Source organism: Symphalangus syndactylus, chromosome 16 (assembly GCF_028878055.3).
Source record: "Symphalangus syndactylus isolate Jambi chromosome 16, NHGRI_mSymSyn1-v2.1_pri, whole genome shotgun sequence".
NCBI classification, from domain to species: domain Eukaryota; kingdom Metazoa; phylum Chordata; class Mammalia; order Primates; family Hylobatidae; genus Symphalangus; species Symphalangus syndactylus.
In genome coordinates, this window is record NC_072438.2 from 18,351,628 (window position 1) to 18,373,807 (window position 22,180).

Sequence of the window (22,180 nt, forward strand, 5' to 3'; positions counted from 1 at the left end):
TAATTATTCAACATCAGTCTTAATAATTTTCTTTTTTCTTTTTTTTTTTTTTTAATTATACTTTAGGGTTTTAGGGTACACGTGCACAATGTGCAGATTTGTTACATATGTATCCATGTGCCATGTTGATTTCCTGCACCCATTAACTCATCATTTAGCATTAGGTATATCTCCTAATGCTGTCCCTCCCCCCTCCCCCCACCCCACAACAGTCCCCGGAGTGTGATGTTCCCCTTCCTGTGTCCATGAGTTCTCATTGTTCAATTGCCACCTATGAGTGAGAACATGCGGTGTTTGGTTTTTTGTCCTTGCGATAGTTTACTGAGAATGATGTTTTCCAGTTTCATCCATGTCCCTACAAAGGACACGAACTCATCATTTTTTATGGCTGCATAGTATTCCATGGTGTATATGTGCCACATTTTCTTAATCCAGTCTATCGTTGTTGGACATTTGGGTTGGTTCCAACTCTTTGCTATTGTGAATAGTGCCGCAATAAACATACGTGTGCATGTGTCTTTATAGCAGCATGATTTATAGTCCTTTGGGTATATACCCAGTAATGGGATGGCTGGGTCAAATGGTATTTCTAGTTCGAGATCCCTGAGGAATCGCCACACTGACTTCCACAATGGTTGAACTAGTTTACAGTCCCACCAACAGTGTAAAAGTGTTCCTATTTCTCCACATCCTCTCCAGCACCTGTTGTTTCCAGATTTTTTAATGATGGCCATTCTAACTGGTGTGAGATGGTATCTCACTGTGGTTTTGATTTGCATTTCTCTGATGGCCAGTGATGATGAGCATTTCTTCATGTGTTTTTTGGCTGCATAAATGTCTTCTTTTGAGAAGTGTCTGTTCATGTCCTCTGCCCACTTTTTGATGGGGTTGTTTGTTTTTTTCTTGTAAATTTGTTTGAGTTCATTGTAGATTCTGGATATTAGCCCTTTGTCAGATGAGTAGGTTGCAAAAATTTTCTCCCATTCTGTAGGTTGTCTGTTCACTCTGATGATAGTTTCTTTTGCTGTGCAGAAGCTCTTTAGTTTAATGAGATCCCATTTGTCGATTTTGGCTTTTGTTGCCATTGCTTTTGGTGTTTTAGACCTGAAGTCCTTGCCCACGCCTATGTCCTGAATGGTATTGCCTAGGTTTTCTTGTAGGATTTTAATGGTTTTAGGTCTAACATATAAGTCTTTAATCCATCTTGAATTAATTTTTGTATAAGGTGTAAGGAAGGGATCCAGTTGCAGCTTTCTACATATGGCTAGCCAGTTTTCCCAGCACCATTTATTAAATAGGGAATCCTTTCCCCATTTCTTGTTTTTGTCAGGTTTGTCAAAGATCAGATAGTTGTAGCTATGCGGCATCATTTCTGAGGGCTCTGTTCTGTTCCATTGATCTATGTCTCTGTTGTGGTACCAGTACCATGCTGTTTTGGCTACTGTAGCCTTGTAGTATAGTTTAAAGTCAGGTAGCGTGATGCCTCCAGCTTTGTTCTTTTGGCTTAGGATTGACTTGGCGATGCGGAATACACCCTCCCAAGACTAAACCAGGAAGAAGTTGAATCTCTGAATAGACCAATAACAGGTTCTGAAATTGTGGCAATAATCAATAGCTTACCAACCAAAAAGAGTCCAGGACCTGATGGATTCACAGCTGAATTCTACCAGAGGTACAAGGAGGAACTGGTACCATTCCTTCTGAAACTATTCCAATCCATAGAAAAAGAGGGAATCCTCCCTAACACATTTTACGAAGCCAGCATCGTCCTGATACCAAAACCTGGCAGAGACATAACCAAAAAAGAGAATTTCAGACCAATATCCTTGATGAACATTGATGCAAAAATCCTCAATAAAATACTGGCAAACCGAATCCAGCAGCACATCAAAAAGCTTATCCACCATGATCAAGTGGGCTTCATCCCTGGGATGCAAGGCTGGTTCAACATACGCAAATCAATAAATGTAATCCAGCATATAAACAGAACCAAAGACAAAAACCACATGATTATCTCAATAGATGCAGAAAAGGCCTTTGACAAAATTCAACAACCCTTCATGCTAAAAACTCTCAATAAATTAGGTATTGATGGGACGTATCTCAAAATAATAAGAGCTATCTATGACAAACCCACAGCCAATATCATACTGAATGGGCAAAAACTGGAAGCATTCCCTCTGAAAACTGGCACAAGGCAGGGATGCCCTCTCTCACCTCTCCTATTCAACATAGTGCTGGAAGTTCTGGCCAGAGCAATCAGACAGGAGAAGGAAATAAAGGGTATTCAATTAGGAAAAGAGGAAGTCAAATTGTCCCTGTTTGCAGATGATATGATTGTATATCTAGAAAACCCCATTGTCTCAGCCCAAAATCTCCTTAAGCTGATTAGCAACTTCAGCAAAGTCTCAGGATACAAAATTAATGTACAAAAATCACAAGCATTCTTGTACACCAATAACAGACAAACAGAGAGCCAAATCATGAGTGAACTCCCATTCACAATTGCTTCAAAGAGAATAAAATACCTAGGAATCCAACTTACAAGGGATGTGAAGGACCTCTTCAAGGAGAACTACAAACCACTGCTCAATGAAATAAAAGAGGATACAAACAAATGGAAGAACATTCCATGCTCATGGGTTGGAAGAATCAATATCGTGAAAATGGCCATACTGCCCAAGGTAATTTATAGATTCAATGCCATCCCCATCAAGCTACCAGTGACTTTCTTCACAGAATTGGAAAAAACTACTTTAAAGTTCATATGGAACCAACATCAGTCTTAATAATTATCAATGGAAATATTAATAGTATAATGTTAATCATTAGTGATTATTTTAAAGATACGATTATGCATGATTAAAATTATTACTATTAATATCATTTTTAATAATAGTTATTAATATTAATATTAATTGTTGTTTTATTGCCAACATCACTTATGATTGATTTAACTAACATTAATTACTGATATTATTTCATTATTAATATTGATATTGCTATTAATAGTAATCGTTTATATTTTTAATCCGTATTTTACTGTCTCTAGTGTAATTATTAATATCGATGATTACTACTGTTATATTTGTCAATATTAATAACTAATATAACTGTTCCCGATATCCGTGGGGGAGAGGATATTACTCCCAATAGCGCAGAAAGTGTACGCCCCTCTATGATGTTACTCCTAACAGCCAGGGGGTAGAGGATGACATTATGGAAAATATCGCAGTGGGTGTACATCCCTTCGGTCATCTTGTTCCTAATATCCTGGGGGGGAGCGGATGATATGACTCCCAATATCACAGGGGGTGGAGACCTCCCCCGTGATACTGTCCCTAACATCCAAAGGTGGAGAGGATGATATTTCTTCCAATTTCGCCAGGGGTGCACACCACCCCTGTGATACTGATCCTAATATCCAGGGGGCGAGAGGATGATATTAGTCTGAATATTGCAGGAGGTGTACACTCCCTAGGGATATTGTTCCTAATATCCAGGGACGGAGAGGATGATATCACTCCCAATAGAGCAGGCGGTGTACACCCCTTCTGTGACATTCTTCATGATAGGCAGCAGGGGAGAGGAAGATATTACGCCCAATATCGCAGGGGGTGTACACCCCCTTGTGACATTGTTCCTTATATCCTGCGAGGGAGAGGAAGATACTAGCGGCAATGTCGCAGGGGCTGTACACACCCACGGTGATATTGTTCCGAATATCCCGAGGGGGAGAAAATGATGTTACTTCCAATATCGCAAGGGGTGCACATCCGCCTGTGATAATGTTTCTTCTATTCAGGGGGAGAGGAGGATATTACTCCCAATATCGCAGCGGTTGAACACACCCCCCGCGATGCAGGGACTCGGAGCCAGCCCCTCTGCCCCCCTGGTTCCTAGAACCCCCATCGCAGGGGGGTGAGGCACCCCCTGCGATGCGGGGACTGGGAAGAGCCAGCACCTCTCCGCGCCCCCGGGTCTTAGGACCCCCATCGCTGCCCAAGACCTACAACAGGAAAGCACCATTCAGGCACTTACTGATGAGGTGCTTTCCACCATTCTGGCGTTAGAAGCCACTAACCTGCTCCAGTGCAAATGCTCGAGTCTTTGGCCTGAGACTAAAATGCCTGCATGGCCACATTGCCATGTCACTAAAGAATGACAGACTTTATATGTGCCTGGGTTAAAATGGCGTTCTGCTGTCAGTCCCTGGTCTGGGAAAATGCCTGCAATTTTTTCCCAGTGTCTTGCCCTCTCAGTGCCTGCAAGCCTCTCCCCTAGTTAGCTCTAGGGCTTGGGAGAAACAAAGTGCTCTCCCTTGGCCTGGGTTGCTTGGCTCGGCAGGGGAAAGTTAAAGGAAGGTTCACTGCCTTTCTCATGTACTGGGGCTTCACTCACTTTTACCAACCAGACACCATCATGAGAGTTATTTGCCCATATTGTCCTCTCTGGGATCTGGGGTGTTCTTCATGATTCCAGTGGATTCTCATCTTTCTTCTTGAGTTAAAGCTCACCACATTGATCCTCATTCCCTATCTTGCTATTTCCAAGTGGTTGATGCATGCTAAGCCAAAAGCATTTTTGCAGGGAACAGGGGAAGGTTGGGGTGTGGAGGGGAGTCCCCTGTAGGGGCATGTTACTGTGTGATCACAAAATGATTTATAAATAAGAAAATGTTTATAAATAACAAAAATGATTTTTCTGTGGTGTTTTTTAAAAGTGAAATAATGAGAATAGGTTTACTATATTATAGAAATCAGGGAGTGATTGGAGTTAAGATGTTCCATATGCCTTTATGTTCCAGAGGAAGATAAAAGTAATAATTGACTTCAGAGATGTTCATTTAAATAGGCACATTAACATTTCTAGCCACATGTGATGCCAGTAAATTCTATACATATGTGGATTTTTCTCCCAGATGTGATAAATCCATAATGACAGAAATAATTTTATGAAGATTTCCCTGTTAAATGCTTTTTAATTTAAGTCTATTTGTGTGAGATGGAGGGAGGTGGGGAAATGATATTTCAGCATTTTCAAGTTAGCATCTGCCTAGAATCTCTTTTTCAATCTTTTTACTTTTTACCGTGCCTTTCTGTTTTAGGTGAGTCTCTTATAAGTGACAAATTTTATTTTAAAACAAGTCTAAGAATCCTTGTTTAGAGATTTTACTTCCTTCATATTTGTTGTGATCCACTATTACTCCTATCTTATTGTGCTTTATATTTGTCTCAATTATTTTTAGTTTCCCTCTTGATGCCTTTTTCTTTACAGACTATTGTATTCTCTCTACCAAGAGCATGATATTCTATTTTAATTATTTCATCCCAGAAATGTTAATGTGCCTATTTAAATGAACATCTCTAAAGTCAATTATTACTTTTATCTTCCTCTGGAACATAAAGGCATATGGAACATCTTAACTCCAATCACTCCCTGATTTCTATAATATAGTAAACCTATTCTCATTATTTCACTTTTAAAAAACACCACAGATAAATCATTTTTGTTATTTTACATGGCCAATTGTTACCAATATGATTGCTTGCATTACAGCCCATTCTTCTGTCACTATTTTTTTTTGAGGTGTATCCTTTAGAATTTGTCCTAGGGAGGTTATGTTGGTCATAAATTCTTTTTGTCTAAAAAATTTTTCAATCCTACATTGCTTATCAGTTTGGGTATGTTTTGAGAGATGTGTCATTTGGCAATTTCACTGTTGGGCAAACATTATAGAGCATACTAAAACCTGGATGGTATAGCCTACTATAGACCTAGGCTGTGGGGTATGGCCTATTCCTCCTAGGCTACAAACCTATATAGGAGGTTACTGTACTGAATACTGCAGACAATTTTAACGCAACAATAAACATTTGTGTATCTAAACATGTAGAAAAGGAGCAGCAAAAACAAAGTATAATGGTGCACCTGTATAGGGCACTTGCCATGAATGGAGCCTGCAGGGACTAGAAGTTGATCTGTGTGAGTCAGTGGTGAGTGAATGTGAAGGCCGAGGACATTAGTGTATACTACTATAGGTTTTACAAACACTCTACACTTAGGCTACACTAAGTTTGTAAATATTTTTCAATAATTAGCCACAGTTTTCTGTAATTTTTTATTCTGTAAATTTTTAATTTTTAAAAATTTCTTTTACTGTTTTATAACACTTAGCTTAGCCCGGCGCAGTGGCTCAGGTCTGTAATCGCAGCACTTTGGGAGGCCAAGCCGGGTGGATCACTTGAGGTCAGGAATTCGAAACCAGCCTGGCCAACATGGTGAAACCCAGTCTCTACTAAAAAATACAAAAATTAGCTGGGTGTAGTCGCACATGCCTGTAATCCCAGCTACTTGGGAGGCTGAGGCAGGAGAAATGCTTGAACCTTGGAGGCAGAGGTTGCAGTGAGCTGAGATTGAGCCACTGTACTCCAGCCTGGGTGACAGAGTGAGACCCTGTCTCAAAAAAAAAAAAAAAAAAAAAAAAAAGGCACTTAGCTTAAAACACCGTGTATGGCTATACAGAAGTATTTTCTTTATATCCTTATTCTATAAGCATTTTTCCATTTTTTAAATTTTACTTGGTAAAATGTTCTTGTTCAAGTCAAAGAGAAACACACATTAGCCTTGGCCTACACAGTCATGATCATCAATAACATTATCTTTTACCTCCACATTTTGTCCCACTGGAAGGTCTTCAGGGGCAATAACACACATGGATCTTTCATCTCCTGTAACAATGTTTTCTTCTGGAATAGCTCCTAAAGGACCTGCCTAGACTGTTTCACAGTCTACTATTTATAAGTAGGAGTATACTTTAGCAATAATAGTATAGTAAAAAACTGGTAACTGTTATTTATTATATAAAGTATTATGTATTGTACATTATCATATGTGGTATACATTTATACCACTGTCGGTGCACATTTGTTTAGACCGACACCATCACAAACAGAAAAGTAATGCATTGTACTACAACATTATGATGGCTATGATGTCACCAGGTGACAGGAAGTTGACAGCTCCATTATAATCATGGGATTGCTATTGTAAATGCAGTCCATCATAAACTGAATTGTCATGATATGATGCATGACTGTATTATAAATTTTCCTCATCACTTTAAAGATATAATTTTACTGCTTTGTAGCTTTCATTGTTCCTGTTACTCAACTGTCAACTTATATTTCCTAAGTAAGAATGATTTACTCTCTGGCTGCTTTCAAGATCATGCCTTTGTCTTTACAGTTTCATTAGGATGTGTCTTGGTAGCTAATTTCTTTTTTTTTTTTTTTCTTGAGATGGAGTCTCACTCTGTTGCTCAGGCTGGAGTGCAGTGGCATGATCTCGGCTCACTGCAACTTCTGCCTCCGAAGTTCAAGCAATTCTCCTGCCTCAGCCTCCTGAGTAGCTGGGATTACAGGCACACACCACCATGCCCGGCTGATTTTTGTATTTTTAGTAGAGATGGGGTTTCACCATGTTGGTCAGGCTGGTTTCGAACTCCTGAACTCATGATCCACCCACCTTGGCCTTCCAAAGTGCTGGGATTACAGGCATGAACCACTGTGCCCAGCCCGCTAATTTCTATTTTTTTTTATTTGACTTGAGATTTGGTTAAGCTTCACAAGTCCGGATTGGTGTTTTGTTTTTCTTTAGTTTTGCTAATTTTCGATAATTATCTCTTCAGCCTCAAATACTATTTCCTTTGCCCTGTGTTTTAAGCTGTTTTTCTCTAACTCCAAATAGACATTTAAAGACATTCTTACTCAGTCTTCCGTGTTTCCCAATCTCTTTTCTGTTTCCATCTGTCTTTACACTGCAATTTCTTCAGCTCCGTCTTCTAGCTCACTATTTCTCTCAGCCTTATTTAATGTTATTTAACCCAATCCCTGAGTTCTAACTTTAGTAATCCTATGGACCAGAAACTGCTTAGCTACTTCAGTCACTCTACCTCACCTGTGTTATGTTCTCGTTATTGCGTTAGTTTTATTTGAAGGCATGCAGATGTAAACTAATAGTACCTGAATCCATCCCCAATGCTTGCCTTTTATGCCAATGCATGAGTTGCTCTAGGCCCACGTGCTGGTAGAAACTGAGCATGGTACATGGCATCGTGGTACTTGAAATGACCATGTAGCCTGCTATGATCTCTAGGGGTCTTGTTAGATTCTCTTACATCCAGGCTCACAAGACTTTGATAGGCCACATTTCATATTGACTCTGGAGAATGTGGAATAGCAACCACAGTTTGCTGATGAGGCAGTGTCAGGAGTTCTCCTTCCAGTATAATTCCTTTTAATAGTCCATAGAGTAGCTCATACAGCTCTCTGGGGCTGGGGTGGGGAGGGATTCCCTGTAACCAGCTAATAGAGGAAGAAAAAGCTCAGGCTTTGGATAAGTTGGCTTGGTATGTGGGTATAAATGACAAATAGACTTCTGCAGCCCTGAGACCCCTGCTCAGAGGTGGCATGAAAAACAGTGGGGCAGAGAATTGGGTGATATACCTGGTTAAAGAGATAAGTGGCTTGAAATAAGAATATACATGGACTCAGGGGCAGTGGAGAATAACTGGGCCAAATTGATCAGGGACCAAAAGGAGGACCACTAGAAGTGACTTGCCTCCATAAGAATTCTAGCATAGGCTATAAACACTAGAAGAAACATCACATGCACCTACTTCTCATACAATGCTAAGTGACGGCTAAAGGTAGGAAATGGGTCAGCTTGAGAGAATGCCTGGCCATAATGGGGCACTAAAATGCTTAGAAAGTGGACTGACAGAGGCTCAATGAGAAGTGGAATGCCATTAGTTACAGGGGCCTTCAAACAGAAAATTTCTGGAACCATATGTCCTCCCCCAAATCTAAATTGGATGAATCACTCTTCTGAGTCCGGGGGGGCAGCCCAGTCCTACTACTATGCTGTAAAGGAAGAATCCAGAACAAGACCATGGAGGTGCAAAGATCTTGTGTCTCCCATCCCCATCACCAGGATCTTATGGAAGTTTCACTGGAGTCTTCAAATTCTCTTTTGGAAAACTTCAAGAAGAGGTCAAACTCTGTAAGAGTGAGAATTCACTGAGTTGTCAAAGCAGCAACTGAGCTAGGTAAAGAGACCATTTAAATGAAGAGGTGGCAAGTATACTAGATTATGCAAACTCAAGGTTTTTTCACTGCCCAGTGGAAATAAGGCACTTGAGAGGCTCTGTAATTGGGAAACTGCTGCAGTCATCACTGTGATCTCCTTGAGAATGAACTTGTAGGTCATCTTTAAGTTTGTGAATAGCTTCTGCTATGTATTAATTTGGTACTCGGTTTGGTTTTCTCCTGATATTAGTCAATGAGGTCTTTGGAAATAGCTCCTGGCAGCAGCATAATGGCCTGGGCCCGTGATGGGTCAAGGGGTCAAGACTTTTCCCTAGAATTAAAGACATGGTAAAGCTTCCAGAGAAAAAGAAAATTCCTATAAGCAATAAGAGTTGATAGCTTCTAGGATAGAATGATAGAATTTATCCAATCTGAAGAACAGGGAAAAATATTGGAAAAATGAAGAGCCTCGGGAACTTGTGGAACAATATTGAAAAAGCTAATATCTAGGTAACAGGAGTCCTAAAGAGAAAGAACAGAGAATTGCAGGTAAAAATATTTGAAGAAATGACAACAGAAACATTTTCAAATTTAGGGAAAGATATAAATGTACAGATCTAAGAAGCTCAGCAAACTCTAAGTAGGATAAACACATGAAAATCATGGTGAGGCACATCTGAGACTGGGGAACGCCAAGGATAGATGTTGTAATCATACAGAGAAAAACATGCAATATATAGGGAGCAATAATTATAACTACTACCAACTTCTAATCAGAAACTATGGGGGCCAAAAGAGAAGTAAACAGTGTTTTAAAGTGTTGAAAAAACAACTGTCAATCCAGAATTCCATATCTAGCAAAATTGTCCTTCCAGAGGAAATAAGGACATTATCGGATAAAAGAGAACTGAGAATTTGCTGTCAGCATCCCCACACTACAAGAAATGCCAGCATAGTTTCTTCAGGTTGAAGGGAAAGAATACCAGAGGAAAACTTGAATCTTCAGGAAGGAATGGCATCATTGGAAATGGTAAGTATATGGGTAATTAAATTGTTATTCTTAATTGACAACTAAATGGTAAAGACCTTTTCCTCTTTCTTTAAAATACACTACCCTTTAAAGCAAAGATTATTATTGTCCTATGAGGTTTATAATGTACGTTGATATTATACACATGATAAATATAGCAAAAAAAGATAGTGGTGGATAAATGAATACATATTTACAAGATTTCTACATATTTTGTAATGGGCCTAAATATCAACTCTAAGTAGATTGTAAAAAGTTAAGGATAGTGTCACTCCTAGAGCAAACACTTAAAAGTGCAAAAGGATATTGCTATATTACCAATAGCAAATAGAATTGATTTCATAAAAGCTCTCAAAAAATAATCCTGTTGGGTTAATGCCTAGAGAGACTGATATCACAGGACTTAATTTCTCCCTCCTTTATATTTTCTGCTTGAATACACCTATTGTCATTAAACTAGCTTTAGAATAGTTGTTTTGAGATAGCATAGCAACATAGAACATACAACGGGAGGTAGGGCGGAAGGCTGGACGGGGCGTGGCCCAGTGGACAAGAGTTTCTCATGTAGGAGGAAGATTGAAATAAACATCCCCATCATCTTTAAAACTCCTTTAATTCACAGAGGTGTGATGTGCTAACACTGAACCCAGAAGACCTGGGTTCTGGATCAGCCACTTACTGCCTCTGCGACTTTCATACTGCACTCGACTTTGAGTTTCCTGTCACTACTGTGAAGTTAATTCATGTCTCCCCTGGCACTCCGGGTGACTTTCATAATACAGTGATACTATTTAAAATAGCTGACAGTTTATAAAGTACCACCAGGAAGCACTGAGGGGTCTTGGAGCAATTTAGAACTAAACAGCAAGCCCATAGGCTAGAACTTTATTTTGACTAATTGAACACTGCCATCTGCTGCACAGATCTGGGAAATAGGAGGTATTAGATTTCCAGGAGGAAGGCGTTTCCTTCAAAATAACAAAAGTTTGCTTGCTTTACTTCTTGTCCCTTTGACCTCACTTTCCAAGTGAAAGACGAAGAATATAAAAACAAAAAGGTCAAAACAGCCTTGCAGAGGCCACTCTGACTTATATGAAAGGGTAGAGCTCAACTTTACAGGTCAGGTGGGATTTGAATAAGCCTCATGGTGAAAGGAAGGGATGGTATGAAGAGAACTAATAGTAGGATCATAGTTAGCAGCCCTGGGGGAAACACTGGCCTGGAGGCAACCCTGAGCATGCCCACTTCCCAGCTGGGTGCTGAGGCGAAGTCCCGGCATTTATAACATTGGGATAATAATGGTGGAAACCTCTTAGATTGTTGAGAGATTTAGCGAAATGAGCTATGTCTTGTTTTTAGGACAGTACCTGTTAGTACATAACAAATATTAGCTGCTGCTGTTGAAACTCAGACTGGGAAGAAATAAAGGAAGTTGATTAAAAATTCACTAGCACCTTTGGAATAAACTCCATATTAGCCCCATTCTCCCAAATAGATTTGAAGCAAGGAAGTGAAAGGAGTCAGGTGATGAGATTTTTCAAATTCAGCAGAGTGTAAACACATAAGAACAACAGTAACAGCAACCTTTCAATGAGACTTTATGCACCAGGTATAGCTCTGTATGTTACATGTATTAACTATTTTTATATCAACTCCATGAGGTGGGAACTTTTAATATTCCCATTTTATAGATGAGGAAACAGGCACAGAGAGGGGCTAAGTGTATTCAAGGTCATGTGGCCAATGAATGACAGAACTAGTGTGATGATTAATTGCTAAGGTTAAGAGATGCCCAGGTGGCCAGTTGGATGTTACTTGTAAGATCCTTCTGGAAGAGATCAGCATTTGAACCAGTAGACTGAATAAAGATCATCCTCACCAATGTGGGTTGGCATTATCTAATTTCGTGAGAGCTTGAATAGAACAAAAAGAGGAAAAGCAAATTTGTTCTCTTCTTGTACTGGGATACCCACCTTCTTTGCTCAGTCAGTGGCCCCTTTGGTTCTTAGGCTTTTGAACCCAGGCTGAATCACCACTGGCCTTCCTAGGGCTCCAGGCTGCAGATGGCAGATCATGGGACTTCTTGGTCTCTACAATTGTGAGTCAATCTCTCATCTTTCTGTATATGTATTCATATATCTAGCATCCATCTATCTATAATCTATTGGTTCTGTTTCTCTCAGGAACCCTAACATGACTGGAATGTAAATGCACGGAATCTTGTCCCACATTTGCACGGCTTAGGGGCTATATGAACCATAGAAAACCAAACCTATCTTCTTTTGGGGATGGTGGGGGTGAGGAGCTATAACTGTATTATTACAGTTCTTTGCATGTTAAGCTGTATACCAAATTTGTACAGAATCTGGCAACACACAGTGTAGCAGTGAGGACAACCAGAGGTCACTCTTGTCACCATCTTGGTTTTGGTGGGTTTTGGTCGGCTTCTTTACTGCAAGCTGTTCTATCAGCGAGGTCTTTATGACCTGTATCTTGTGCCGACCTCCTATCTTATCCTATGACTTAGAATGCCTTAACCTTATCCATCTGGGAATGCAGCCAGTAGGTCTCAGCCTTATTTTACCCAGCTCCTATTTAAGATGGAGTTGCTCTGGTTTAAATGCCTCTGACAAAACTGTTTGCTTCAGTGTTGTTTGTTTGCTTCAATGTTGCTTGTTTGCCTCAAAACTGTGTGTACTGAAGCCACTCCCAATTTGGGTTTCTAGAGTTGGCAAATAAAAATACAGATGCTTGGCTGGGCGCAGTGGCTCATGCCTATAATCCCAGCACTTTGGGAGGCCAAGGTGGGTGGATCACGACGTCAGGAGTTCAAAACCAGCCTGATCAACATGGTGAAACTCCGTCTCTACTAAAAATACAAAAATTAGCCAGGCGTGGTGGTGTATGCCTGTAATCCCAGCTACTCAGTAGGCTGAGGCAGGAGAATCACTTGAACCCAGGAGGCAGAGGTTGCAGTGAGCAGAGATCACGCCACTGCACTCCAGCCTGGGCAACAGAGTGAGACTCCATCTCAAAAAAAAAAAATAGATGCTCAGGTAAGTCTGAACTTCAGATAAAGAATGAAGTTTTTCTTTGATAGACCATGTCCCATGGAAAAAAAAATACAGATGTTCAGATAAGTCTGAACTTCAGATAAAGAATGAAGTTTTTCTTTGATAGACCATGTCCCATGCAATATTTAGAATGTACTTATTTAGAACATATTAGAAAAAGTAGTTGAACTGAAATTCAGATTTAACTGAACATCCTGTGTTTATCTTGCAGCCCTACCTTGACTACATCCAGTAGGTGCGGTATGTTGCTAAAATTGCCACATGCATTTCTTACTGAGCACAGCCATGTGCCTTGCTTCTCAAGCAGACAATGAGGCTCAAGAGGTGACAGCTGACAGTTCAGGCCAGAATGTCTAAGTTGCTTGAGAGAGTTCAGAATTAAAGTCAGTTGTGGGGAAAATTCCAAGCTTTTCAGAGTGTCAGTCCAATATGGTGGTAGAAAATAGGACTTAAGTGAGTTTAGTTCAAGATATGCTAAGGCTTGGGAAAAGTGGCTTGCCCTCCCTGATGCAAGCATGGGGATGAGCGCATTACAGATGTCTTCCAGGGCTTCGACCCTTCACCATACCTAGGGATTTCCCTCATCCTGCCTTTGTTCTATTCTTACTTGATTTAGTCTCACTTTGAGAAGCACATAGTTAAGTAATTTTCTAGGGAACTCAGATATGCCCTGTGGTCAAGATTGACAGACAGTTCAGGAGGCTGTTCTAGCACTAGGCAGCTTAGCGTTAAGAAGAAGGATAGGTTTTAGGAGTAGGAGGGCCTGGTGGCAGCATAAACTGTCAGAGGCAAGGTGGACACATGTAGAAATAGGCAACAAGGACAGAATCACAACCAGGAGGCCTCACCTGTAGGAATCTATAGTGATAGTTAATACACCACCAAGTTGCTAGGGGCAAGGTCACTGGACAGCCAACAAAAAGTACTAATAGATTCATTAATACTCAGACTGACATCAGCCTTCCCAGTGAAAAACCATGATTCTTAATTTCCAGAACAGAGCCATTGATTCAACAGAAGCCTGAATCTCCTTGAGGAAAGACCCTGCAATAGGACATCAAGTATATTCACTAGTTAATTTCCCAGTCCTTCCTCATAGGAACTTACAGCCTTTTATCAACATATCTGTACAATGGGAGAAGGGAAATACCCATATCTTTCAAGGGCGTTTGGATATAGGGACTAAGAGGATGCTAAAACCATGAGGGCTAACATGCCTTCATGCTTCCTTCTTAGATTGGAAGAGGTAGATAGAGGCCAGGTGGCAAACAGAGTCCTGGCCTAAATCCATTTCACAGGGCATCAGTGTGTTCATGGACTCACCTTTGTTGATTTTCCTGATCCCTGAGTGCATTGATCAGGATAGATACACCTAGTAACTGGCAGAACACTCACACTAAGTCCTTGAACTGTGGAGTATACCTATGTAATTGGAAGAGCTAAGTGGAACCCTCTGAAGTTACCCAACCTCCAGGCCAAGATAGTAAATATACAGCAATATATTATGTAGGGTGGAATGGCAAGGAGTGTCATTGGAGTGCTGAGCTCAAAGATTTTAAGGAGATAGAAGGGTTGCTGCTCCCCATTACATCTCCATCTCATTTGCCAGTCTGGCCCCTGAAAAAAACCACATGGCTCACGATTGATATAACTACTGTCAACTCCATCACATGGCAGCCTAATTATAACTATTGTGGTTTCATAATTATCACAGATAATTATGACATAGCTTCTGCTACTTAGTATGTGGTCATTGATTTGGTGAATGCATTCTTTTCAGTCCCATCAGAAGGGAAGATCAAAAGCTTTTGCCTTTGCCTGGGATAGACAGTGGTACACAATCAGGGTCTTGTCCCAGGAAATTGTACTCTCTCTAATGCTTTCTCCAGCAATATAGTTTAATGGCTGTTCTATTATCTGGATATGACACAGACTATTATGCTGATCCATTATATTGATGATATCATGAAGATCTGATGTAAAAAGGAGAAAACAGTGAGAATGGTGGAAGCCTTAATAAGGTATATGTGCACCAGTGGGTAGAAGAAATCCCTACAGAATTTCAGCAGCCAGCCAAATTGGTGAGTTTTTAGGGGAACAGTGGTTATTGCATCTTACATGTACTTCCTATTGTAAATCAAAGGAACTAGGAAGCTCTTCTGATTCGGAAAGATCATATATCATGCTTGGGAATATTGCTGTCATCCACTAACTGAGTTACTCTGAAGGCTGCCAGTTTTGCGGGGCCAAGAACAAGAAAGCAATCTGCAGCAGATTAAGCTACAGCTCCAAGTGGCTCTGCCACACAACTGGAAAATCTCATGGTGCTAGAGCAGGATCAACATGCATGACCTGTGGGTCAGCTGCCCACTTTTGTAAATAAAGAACTATTTGGTTCTCTAAGTTTTCCTATCTTTGTTCTAGGGCAATGGGTCTCAAATTTCAGTGTGTGTATGCATATGTATGTGTGTGTGTATTCCTCCTACTCAGAGGGCCTACAAATGCATGAATGGGGAGAAATGAAAGCCCTTTTTTTTAACAATAGAATAACACCTAATATAGAAGGAATAGAGTTCAAAATCAGCAGTGGTTGCTGGGAATTAAAGTTTGAGATAGTTACACAGTCTCAAAGTGTCCCCTATAAGTTCCTATTGATTATAAAGGGAAAAATAGTAGCTTTAAAGTGGAGCAACCTAACAGACACCACCTAAACAAACGATCAGCCCACCTGGTGCCCTTATCTTGGTTTCTAAATGTCATTCCCAACTGAAAGAAAGCCTGTAATCTTGGAGAAGAGGCCAATTTCAGGATGAAGACAGGGACATGAGCCTGGGGACACTTGTCCAGAAAGTAATGAAGTGCTCAAAGAATGACAGGGATATATCAAAAGCACATGCAGGCCATCTTGAGGAAGGTCCCATTGGACAAATCTCTGAACATTTTAATGGCAGAATAAATGATGGCAGTAATGAATAACAGTCGTCTCTTGGTTTCTGCAGGGTATTGGTTCTATGACTCCCCATGGATGCCAAAATCCCCCAGATGCCTAAGTCCCCCAGTAGGCCCTCTGTATACTTGGGTTCCACATCTGTGGACTCAGCCAACCACAGATCAAGTTCCCATGGATATAGAGGGCATACTGGGTACATGTTTAAAAAAACACGAATCCATGCATTTCTCTCTATATAAATAATTGAGTAAATACATAAATGGGGAGAAGTGAAAGCTTTTTTTTTTTTAAACAATAGAATAACACCTAAATACAGAAGAAAGGATGGAGTTCAAAAATGAGCATTGGATGCTGTGGACAGAAGTTTGAGATAGTTACACAGTCTCAAAGTGCCCCTTACAAATTGCCTGTTGATTACAAACAGGAAAATAGTAACTTTAAAATAAAGAAACCTAACACACCACCTAAACGAACGATCAAAGTTAACGCTAGCAATTTTGGAACAAATGAATGTCATGAGCCTTCTGATCAGAGGCACCAAGAAAGACACACCATCGCCTCTGGTGGAATCCTGCCATACATAACCTGAATCAAATCATGAAGAAAACTTAAACCCAAGTGTCTTTTTTTTTTTTTTTTTACTTTGACAGATTTTCTACCAAATAAAAAAAGGTGACCTTTACTCTTCAAAATTATCAAAAGAAGAATGAGGAACTGTTCCAGATTAAAGACATGACAACCACGCAACATGATTCTGTACTGGATCCTTCACTGAGCTGGGGGTAAGGGGAGCTAGAGCAGACATTGAGACAACTGATGGACATTTGATTAAAAACTATGAATTAGATAATATCAGTATTAACTTCCCTGGGTTTCCTAATTGTACTGTGGTTATATAAGAACATTCCTATTCTTCGGTAAAAGGTTTTGATGTTTTAAGCTTAATCTCTAGTGGTTTAGAAAAAATGTGTATGTGTGTCCCTATTTTTGTTTATATGTGAATATGAATATACATACATTTACACAGAAACAAAAGGGGAAGGGTAAACAATTGGTGAATCTGGGCAAAAGCTATATAGCATTTATTATACTATCGATGTAATGTTTCTGTAGTTCTAATACCATATCAAAATTAAAAGCTTGGAAAAGACTACAAAAGTAAGGAGAAAGATTACAATGCAACGGTCTGGTGGGTCACAGTAAAGAGCCAAGATTTTACCCAGTGGAGCCAGTAATGGGTTGTAGGTTGGGTGTATTTTGGAGAGATGACTTTAGCCATGGTATACAGGAGGAGGAAGATAGGAGACCTGAGAAACAGTTTAAAACAGCAGCAGCACCAACAACAAACTTATGAAAAAGCCTGGGGACTGAATGATGGAATTTAACCCACATAAGCATCAGCACTTCCTACTGTGAATCCTGATCATGTCCCTTTATTCCTGAAAAGCTGAAGTAAGTAAATGTACTCAGCAAACCTTGACTAATCCATATCCATCTGTTTATGGACATCAAGAGAATACTGATGTGGCTTGCTCAGTGCTACGTAGTAAACAAACTTCTAAGGGACAACAGGCTCTCGCTCTGTTGCCCAGGCTGGAGCATAGTGGCACAGTCATGGCTCACTGCAGTCTCATCCCCCCAGGCTCAAGGGGTCCTCCCACCTGAGCCTCCCCAGTAGCTGGGACTACAGGGCATGCACCACCATGCCTGGCTATTGATTGATTGTTAGAGATGGAGTCTTACTATGTTGCTCAGGCTGGTCTCTAACTCCTGGGTTTAAGCCATCCTCCTGTCTTGTCCTTCTAAAGTGTTGGGATTACAGGTGTGAGCCACTGCACCCTGCCAGTAGTAAAATATTAACCCTATTTCTGGATGACCAGACAGATGCATAGTTCATTTTCCAAGCTTTCATTAGGAATTGAGTTCTCGACCACCTGGAACATTTTCCCTGGGCATCTGTGGGTGTTTATCCTAGAGGATATGCTGCTTTTGGTGGGTTTGTGGCTTAGGAAAGAACCCAACTGGAGCCAGGTCTCCTGGGGCCATAACGCCCTGCTCTGCTTAGCATCCTGTAGCCAGGCTGGATTCTCAACTCTTTGTAAATCTCAGTCATCTTTCTCTACTACTCTCATTTCCAAAGTGGAGATAAATAATAGCACCCACTGGTCGGGCGCGGTGGCTCACGTCTGTAATCCCAGCATTTTGGGAGGCCGAGGCGGGCGGATCACCTGAGGTCAAGAGTTCGAGACCAGCCTGGCCAACATGGTGAAACCCCATCTCTAGTAAAAATGCAAAAATTAGCCGGGCGTGGTGGCAGGCACCTGTAATCCCAGCTACTCTGGAGCCTGAGGCAGGAGAATCGCTTGAACCCTGGAGGCGGAGGTTGCAGCGAGTGGAGATCGCGCCGTTGTACTCCAGCCTGGAGGACAAGAGAGACTTCGTGGAAAACAAAAAACAAAAAAAAACAAAAACACCAAAAAACAGCACCCACTACAGAGTTTTGCTCTAAGGATGAAATGAGATGAATAAATGTAACGCAAGTGAAAAAAAAAAAGGAGCTAGGCATGGGCGGGGCCGCAGGGCCCGGGAGCTGGGTGTGGGTGGGACGGGCGTGCGTGCCTTGCCCTGCTGTGCGTGCCCGGCTACGGAGGGAGGCGTGGCACATGTGGGGCGGAGCCTGAGTGTGCCTGTTTGGCACCACTCAGGGAAGCGGAGGCTATTCCCTGGAGGAAAGATGGGAGACTATCAGCTGTGGAGGAGACTGCCTTTATTGTTGAAGTGAGCAACACTGTAAAAGAGGCTATAGAAAGTGTAATTGGGGCTGGGGGCGGTGGCTCACGCCTGTAATCCCAGCACTTTGGGAGGCCAAGGCAGGCAGATCACAAGGTCAGGAGTTCGAGACCAGCCTGGCCAACATGGTGAAACCCCATCTCTACTAAAAATACAAAAATTAGCCAGGCGTAGTGGTGGGCACTTGTAGTCCCAGCTACTCATAGGGAGGCTGAGGCAGGAGAATTGCTTGAACCTGGGAGGCGGAGGTTGCAGTGAGCCGAGATTGAGCCATTGCACTCCAGCCTGGGAGACAGAGCAAGACTCTGTCTCAAAAAAAAAAAAAAAAAAAAGAAAATCGCAATTGGTGGTAATGCTTATCAACACAGCAAAGTGAACCAGTGGACCACAAATGTAGAACAAACTTTAAGCCAACTCCCCAAGCTGGGAAAACCATTTAAATACATTGTGACCTGTGTAATTATTCAAAAGAACGGAGCTGGATCACACACGGCAAGTTCCTGCTTCTGGGACAGCTCTACTGACGGGAGCTATACTGTGCGATGGGAGAATAAGATCATGTACTGCATTGTCGGCGCCTTCGGACTGTCTATTTGACCTCACAGTCCATCCTATAACCTTTCTGCTTTTGTCTCTAGTTCATCTTCTAACCACCAGCCATGAATTCAATGAACTCCTTTCTCGTTCTCTTTAAGTGTGTTCTGTGGCACTCTGAAAAACCAGATGACTGCACTGTGATGTGAACTGCCCTGAAGTCAGATGTGTATCTCTGTAGGTCACCTGCAGCCTGCATTGCCACTTGTCTTAACTCTCAGTATTTGTTTTCAAAGGTGCTAAAATCTGAAATCTGCTAGTGTGAAACTTGCTCTACTCTCTGAAGTGATTCAAATACACTAATTTTCCATACTTTATACTTTTGTTAGAATAAATTATTCAAATCTTTAAAAAATGAGTTGATTACTTTTAGGTTCTTTCAACAAAAGCTGTTTTCAAAAACTGTTAAACACTTGTCCAGAGCTTTCCAGTACCTAAGCTAGATTTAACTTCATGGAGGTCTGTGTGGAAATGACATTAACTTCGCTAGGCTAGGAAAGATATGTTTTACAACCTGGTAAGTTTTGCTGAAAGATATGAGCACTCCATTTCCAAAGGTGCCTTCCTTTGCTCTTCAAAGAATCTGAAACCACATATGTTAACCATGAAAGAGGAGACCATTTTCCCCAAGAGATGACATAAGATGGTTTGCATGTCATTGTCCTCAAAACATGATACTGGTTATTCAAATACATGCATTATGTGTGCTCTGTTTAGAAAAGGGTGGTGAATATGAAGAGAACCACTCACGACATATTCTGATGGTTTTCCAGTAGCCTCATCATCATACAAGAAAGACAGATTATACCTCTGTGATATGAACACTCGTTCTTAAGAGTCGGGATTACATGTGTTCTTGGTTTGTTCAATAATAAAAAATACTCGGTTATACAGTGAATGGATAGCTGGTTTCATAGCATGAACTAAGGTCTCCAACTCCAAGTTTTTAATACTAAAGTAACCAATGTAGAGGTGTTAAGAGCACATGTGGGCTCCAGAAATAGGCTGCCTGAATGTGAAGATCTGCACCATCTCTTAACCAGGTATGTGCTCGTATGCAAAACATTCATCCCCTCTCTGCTTCAGTCTCCTTGTGTCAAGTAGGTATGAGTATCTACTTCAGTGATTTGATGGGAAGAGTAAGTAAATTTACGTTAGAACTGTTCCTAGACCATAGTGTGTGTAAAATGTATGTTTGCTATTAGCAGAAGTAGAATTATTAGTAATGTATTTTATGACACTGGGTCCTGATGTCATTCTTTGAAAATGATTATCAGCACATGTGTTAGTCAACTTTCGCTCAGAAGCTCAGGTTTAACTGAGCTTCAAGGAAGTCCCATAATATCTGTTGCTATAGTAAATTATTTGTCCTATATTAAATAATTGAGAGAAATCCATAGCAAGCTTCCTTCCGAACTTTGTATTGAGAGGGAAAAAGGAGAATAACAAAAATTTTCAATAAACTTTAATTGTCCTTCCTTCGGTAGACGTTAATATTCTGCCCAGGTCCCCTTGGATCCCTTTTACTATTCTCTGTACATCCTCCCAACATGCATGCATTTTCTTCCCATGGCTCACATTTACCTCTTTTCTTCCCACGATTGTCCTTGGGCTACCGGATCTGCCTTTGTTGCCCATACCACAAAGCACACAAAGAGCTACACGTGTTTTAGTTTAAGCCCCTTGCAGCAGAACTAAGACACTTCAGATTCCAGGCTTCAAATCTGGATGAGCTCTAAAACGCTCTATGGAAATTCTCACCCCTGAGGGATCGGGCTGTTGCCACACTCCAGAGGACTCTGATATCACATCCTTCCCTGACTTCTGCCCCTGCCTTGTTCTCTTTCTCAGTTTTGTTTGGGAGCACATCTTTAATAAACAACTTACACATCCTCATCACAGGCTCTCATTCTGGAAACCCAAACCAAGATCTTCCTAAGCTTATTCTCCCCTGGGTGCTCAGCAGATGTGGATTCTCATACCTAAGGCCCTCTCTCCTCCTCCTCCTGGACGTGGTGAGGAGTAGAGGTTAGGAAGGCAACAGAGCCCTGGATTTCTGTGCAGTTCCCAACTGCCAACATTGTCAAGTCCACATCTCATATTCCCTGTGCATGTAAGTGACAGCTTAATATCAATTTTATTTTTCGAGGAATAACTGTTCACCAGAGGCGGAACCCTTGCTGGTCAAAAAATGTATAGGTGATCTTAGGGCAAGAAACCTTTCTTTCAGGCACTTAATAGGGTACTTACAGGCAGAGGCTTCCTGAGACTGTCATGCTCTGGGGACCAAGAGACCTAATTCCAGACCTGATTCTATCAAGGCCTCATGGTATGAGTTGGAGGCCCATGGAATATAAATGACTAATCATATCTGCAGAGTGAGGGTACTTGGACTCATACACTTTCGAGAATTCAAATAACAGAGACTTTTCCCAGAAAAAAAATCCATTGTGCACAAATATTTTGCGTTCAATTTCAAGGGTTTCTAAATAGATCCCACTGAAGTCCATCACTGGATTCTTTACTAGATTATTTCTAATTATCTTAATGGTGCTCGCATTCTATATTTCTGTTTTCTCAAGTCTATAACTGAGACCCATGTAATCAAGGACAGACTGAGAATGCTTGAGTAAGTATAAATTCTTCTGAAGCA

At 41.0% G+C, this 22,180-nt stretch overlaps 1 protein-coding gene and 1 long non-coding RNA gene across 4 annotated transcripts in view; both read left to right on the plus strand.

Annotated features, from left to right (window-relative positions):
* Positions 1-17,025, plus strand: part of LOC129464412 (uncharacterized) — a 104,013-nt gene extending 86,988 nt beyond the window's left edge. For 2 of the 3 annotated variants that reach the window (XR_010116150.1, XR_008651585.2), the window contains exons 2-5: positions 9,965-10,119; positions 12,129-12,217; positions 15,126-15,274; positions 16,794-17,025. This is a non-coding gene — a long non-coding RNA (uncharacterized lncRNA). Of the gene's footprint in view, positions 1-9,964; positions 10,120-12,128; positions 12,218-13,404; positions 13,582-15,125; positions 15,275-16,793 lie in introns of those variants that run through there. The other variant, XR_008651586.2, reaches the window with a different exon arrangement.
* Positions 17,026-17,377: 352 nt separating this feature from the next.
* LOC129464602 (dynein light chain Tctex-type 1-like) lies at positions 17,378-19,611 on the plus strand. Its single transcript, XM_063619469.1, has 3 exons — positions 17,378-17,384; positions 18,794-18,954; positions 19,267-19,611. Exons 1-3 carry the CDS (start codon positions 17,378-17,380, stop codon positions 19,528-19,530), a joined length of 432 nt encoding a protein of 143 aa, XP_063475539.1. The 3' UTR covers positions 19,531-19,611.
* The last annotated feature ends 2,569 nt before the right edge of the window (positions 19,612-22,180 follow it).